The sequence below is a fragment of the Phragmites australis genome, chromosome 23, assembly GCF_958298935.1.
Source record: "Phragmites australis chromosome 23, lpPhrAust1.1, whole genome shotgun sequence".
NCBI lineage: Eukaryota > Viridiplantae > Streptophyta > Magnoliopsida > Poales > Poaceae > Phragmites > Phragmites australis.
The window spans coordinates 22,498,604-22,503,645 of record NC_084943.1 but is presented as its reverse complement, the minus strand read 5'-3'; the positions used below and the strand labels follow the sequence as shown (position 1 = coordinate 22,503,645).

Below are 5,042 nucleotides of genomic sequence, written 5' to 3'. Positions count from 1 at the left end.
ACGACCGAAAAATACCATACGTCACATAAGCAAAAGAACCAACAGATAACAAATTATCTGAAAATTTTCCAACAGAAGATTAAAAATAGCCCGAACACCCACATGATTAACAGAAACTAAACAGCGTTAAAAAAAAGCAGACATCTACCACCCCGTAAAGTAACAAATTAGCAAAAACAATTAAAAACCGGCCGGTGGGCCCATCTCCGCGACATCACCACCCCACAAAATAACAAATTAGCAAAAACAATTAAAAAAACTCGTAAGCTTTTCTCCCCTATTTATTTCCTCTCTCCTCCTCACTCTCCCTCCTCGTCGCGTGCATCTCTCGTATATTCCCGACCCGGCACGACACAAATCCGCGCCCCTAATCTCGATTCCGCCACCAAAATCCAACCTTGCGCCGTCGCCTTCCCCCGATTCGAGGATTACTGAGCCGATTTGGGCGCGGAGATAGAGTCTTTTCTTGGCGTTCTTGGAGCCAAGCCGGGATTTCTTTTTTGGTCACAATTGGGGGCTGGAATCCAGTCTTTTGGTGGGAGTTTTGATTTTTTTGGTTGGATATTGAGGGGACTTCTGGTCGCCGGGAGTTTTTTCGCCGGGAGGCCGGGTTTCTTCGCCGGAGGAGCGGGGTTCTTTGACTGCCGGTGATGGTGGCGAGGATGATGCGGTGGCCTCGGCCGCTGCCGGCGCGGAATTTGCGCGTTCGCCTGGTGGTGCGGCGGGCAGAGGGGTTGCCGCCGCCACCTGCGCCCCTCTCACCGGAGGGGTCCCCTGAGGCGGGCGCGGAGGTGTTCGTGGAGGTGAGCTGGAAGGGCCCGAAGATGTCGCCGCTGAGCTCGCTGCGGCGCGCCCAGCGACCGCCCAGGAACCAGACGCGGAAGGAGGTGCTAGCGGCGGAGGCCGCCGCCGCCCATTCCGACGCGGAGGACAGCGCTGCCGCCGTCGCTCCGCCGGTGGCGGTGGCGTGGGAGGAGGAGTTCGAGAAGGAAGCAACGCTCACGGCGACGTCGCATCGCGAGTCCGCCGCGTTCCACCCCTGGGACGTCTCCTTCTCCGTTGTCAGTGTGAGCATCTCTTTCTTCGTTCGGTTTAGTCTCGCCTTTGCATATGAGCTAGATTAATTTGTTTGTGCTCTTGCTCGTAAAAAAAGAGAGCATTTTTTTTATATGGCTCTGTGTGTTCTTGATCTCATTGGCTCGACTAATTTGTTGTTGAGTTGATTATAGCATTGGATTGATTTTGCCATCGGTGGCACAGTAATTCTTGTTCGGACTTTTAGAGCATTTCATCTTGGCCATATTGATGGTGAAAGTTTTGACTTTTGCTTTGAAAGGGTCAGGCCTCATTGGTTATTTGTTGGTACCAAAGAAAGTGATGAGTTATTAAAATTCATTTCGGTCTTGTCTTTACAGGAAAAATAAAAAACTTCAGAGGCATCAAACTGATGCTTTAAAAGAAGTAGACATCTAGATCGATTTAATCTTTTTTACAGATATATATTTTCTATAAAAACCTACCATTTTAGAAGCCTTAACAAAATTGTGCCTGTTATCTACATATATTCGAAGTTGCTGCTGGTTTTAATTCTGTTCTCTGTTTCGTTTTTTACGTTGTTATCATGTACAGCCTGGCCTCCTTTTATTTCCTTCTTTGTTGAGGTCACTGGATGGAGTTATTTGTTGTTTCTTAATTGCTTTAGTTTCATTCGTGTAACTTAATTAGAAAAAATGAAATATTTTTGTTAGCTAAATTTTGTTGGTTTCGAAGCCGAGTTACTTGGATATATGATAGGCTAGGTGTCAAACCGACAAATACTTCTGTTGTTGGTTAGTAGCTAGGCTGGCCTGGCATAAATTAGTTCAATGTAATCAGAAAGCCATTAGCCATTTAATTCAGTGTGCAATATTACCAATTTAGAAGGAGATATGGCAAATCAGGAAACGCGGATAGTTTATACCCTTTTGTCGCTCCGTGAACTCAGGATAAATTGGCTGTCATGAATTTTTCCGGTTTTTTGTCCTTGCCTTGCATTGTTGCTTTGTGCACTTTAAGATAAACACAAATACACATTTTTATGGTTACACGGTTACCATTTTGTTGTATTTGTTTTGACTTGTTTGCACTTGGTGGACTTGCCATTTTGCAATGTCATTTCTCTTGGGTACTTGTCATTGGTGATTCACCGTTGTCTCAGCTATTTGCTTTGAGTACATTGCGTGCATCTTAGTGGAGCTTGTCACCCAGTGTCATACAAAAGAATCAGAGAAGCTAAAACTGGGGTCGTTATGGCATCTAGTGTACTTTGTGGACAGATAATTAAATTTTATGAGTCAGCCAACCAGTTTTACTGTCTTTAAACAAGCACAGCTAGGAATGCATGTATCTATGGCATCTTCTTCTGTTGGTTTATTTGGATTAAATTCTACAGTTTATTTGGGCCTCCTTGACTTTTTTTCATTGCTGCAGGAATCAAATAAAATGTCAAAGAACAAACTTATTCTGGGAACTGCTTCGCTAAACCTAGCGGACTACGCATCTTCTGCTGAAGAGGAGATCAAGATAATCCTACCATTGGCAGTGCCCAGTGGTGCAACAGAACCAGCCCCATCACTCCATGTATGTTGCTTGTCAAATATCTGGCTTCATATATTGGAATACCAAGATTTATTTTGGTTTCCTATTCTCATCAGATAGTAAAACATTGTATGACTTTTAGTGTCATTTTTCTTTCCAGCTAACTTTGGTCCTGGCGGAACTGAGAATTTCTCAACAATCACCTGATGCTTCACAGCGTTCTGTTGTTATTGCGCCATTGTCACCTTCCTCTGGTGACTCTGTTCCTTCTGGAAAAGATGAGGTTTCTGTCATTAAAGTAGGGCTGAGAAATCTGAAAATCCTAAGAGATCTAGTGTCAACACGGAAGTTCAGAAAGACTAACCAAGACTATGATGGCAGTGAGGAGAAGTACTATGTTCATAGCGATGGTGCCGAATTTTCTTGTGATACTGACTCTATCGATGATGATTTGGACGATAGAGAGCAGGGTGATGACTTAGGGGGTTCAACTGTAAGGAAGTCCTTCAGCTATGGCTCACTGCACACTATGAATGTCGGTGCCCTACTTTATGCACCTAGGATTGATGGAGATGATGAGGATTGGGTACATTACAGTCACTGGAATTCCGGTGCTAGTTCTCATGTGGAGCAAGCGCCATTGTCCATTGCTGAGGAGCGTATTTCTATACCTGTCCGGCGAAAGAGGAGCATACTTCCAGTTAGATGGAGAAAGACAAAACTGCCAAAGGCTAAAGGGGAGCCTTTGTTGAAGCCATATGGAGAAGAGGGAGGTGATGATATTGACTATGATCGACGACTGCTGACCTCTTTTGATGGATCTGTTTCGGAGGTACATATCTTCATGATATCTTGAGAAGATTTTTGATTTTTTGTTTCTTTTTTTGTTCTACTCTCATTGCTATTGGAGGTTTGTTGACATCATATCATCTTCTCATTTGCAGGGATCAAATGACTCTACTAATAGTATGGTGTCGGTATTCGGTGATGACGATTTTGTTGTGGGGAACTGGGAGTCAAAGGAAGTATTTAGTCGTGATGGCCACTTGAAGCTTTCTACACAGGTGTTCTTTGCATCAATAGACCAGAGAAGCGAACGAGCTGCGGGGGAGAGTGCCTGCACAGCACTTGTGGCTGTTGTTGCAGACTGGTTCCAAGCAAACCATAACCTGATGCCAATCAGATCACAGTTCGACAACCTCATCCGAGAAGGGTCTCTAGAATGGAGGAAACTTTGCGAAAATGAGACCTACAGAGAGCGCTTTCCTGACAAGCACTTTGATCTTGAAACAGTCATTCATGCAAAGATCCGCCCGCTCACAGTGGTTCCCAGCGAGTCATTCGTTGGGTTCTTCCATCCAGAAGGTACGGAGGATGTAAGTGGATTTGACTTCCTTGATGGTGCTATGTCATTTGATAACATCTGGGATGAGATCAGCCGAGCAGCGGAGTGCTCCACTGGAAAACCTACTCTATACATTGTCAGTTGGAACGACCACTTTTTCGTCCTCAAGGTTGAAGCCAATACTTATTACATCATTGATACACTCGGTGAAAGGCTGTCTGAAGGTTGCAATCAGGCATACATCTTGAAGTTTGGTGACAATACCATGATTCATAAAGTACCTGCTGAAAAGAAGGAAACCAATCCTGATTCCAGTGGACCCCCGAAGGATTCTTCGGAGAGTTCCTCAACTGAGCAGGACAGTGGAACTGACACCGAAGAGTGTGAGCTCGTGTCAAAGGGTAAGGATGCTTGCAAGGAGTACATCAAAAGCTTCTTGGCTGCCATCCCGATCCGGGAGCTGCAGGCTGACATCAAGAAGGGTCTCATGGCATCAACTCCGCTGCACCACCGCCTCCAGATCGAGTTCCATTACACAGAATCATGCCCTGCAGAAGCCATCCTGCCTGCTCCACTCCCCCCTTTTGAGGCCCCTTTCGACTTTCGTTGGCCTGAGCCACCATCACCACCTGCCATGGAGGTTGCTGTAACCCATGCGGTCACCGTTGTATAGATGGCCATGGTTGCTGAGACCTAGGGAACTGGCTGCTTAGCTTAACATATAGAGAGCCGTGTTTTTTAGAGCGAATTGTGAAGTGGACCAGATCGAAGATTTGGCTTCGTTTCTAGTTTGCTCCGTTTGCTGTCTAGTTAAGATGAACTGACTAGCATAGTTTAACTGTCTTTTGGGGGGGTGGGGGTGTTTTCTTCTTCTTCCAGGCTTTTTGGAGCTTTCACTTTGTAAAGAAAGAAAGGGTGTTTGCTCCTGCATCTCTCTACCTGTGAAGTGAGTTTTCTGGACTTGTAATCCCTAGAATATTGCCATTATGTTAATTATCTCCTGTTCTCCTCCGATATATGTCTTCCGGTTTGATCTTGCATGTTCTTCGGAGATATTCACAATCTGACAGTTCTCCAAGTCTTTGGATCGAAGATATAGTTCATATATGTTTGAATGAAA

The 5,042-nt window shown here is 45.0% G+C and overlaps 1 protein-coding gene across 2 annotated transcripts; it reads left to right on the top strand.

Moving 5' to 3' along the window:
• The first annotated feature begins 274 nt into the window (after positions 1–274).
• Positions 275–5,042, top strand: LOC133906196 (uncharacterized). Of its 2 annotated transcripts, none has more exons than XM_062348015.1 (4): positions 275–1,061; positions 2,470–2,619; positions 2,738–3,409; positions 3,522–5,042. In XM_062348015.1, the coding sequence occupies exons 1-4, from the start codon at positions 651–653 to the stop codon at positions 4,593–4,595; spliced, it is 2,307 nt and encodes a 768-aa protein (XP_062203999.1). In that variant the 5' UTR covers positions 275–650; the 3' UTR covers positions 4,596–5,042. The 2 variants fall into 2 exon arrangements, with proteins under 2 accessions (XP_062203999.1, XP_062203998.1); XM_062348014.1 differs by having other exon boundaries at positions 275–1,067.

What these genes read in the sequence shown, in the direction of transcription:
- LOC133906196 (XM_062348014.1), top strand. Translation starts at nt 651, where the DNA reads ATGGTGGCGAGGATGATGCGGTGGCCTCGGCCGCTGCCGGCGCGGAAT. An exon ending in AACCAGCCCCATCACTCCAT is followed by an intron (nt 2,620 to 2,737) that starts GTATGTTGCTTG and finishes TTTTCTTTCCAG; the next exon opens with CTAACTTTGGTCCTGGCGGA. An exon ending in TTGATGGATCTGTTTCGGAG is followed by an intron (nt 3,410 to 3,521) that starts GTACATATCTTC and finishes TCTCATTTGCAG; the next exon opens with GGATCAAATGACTCTACTAA.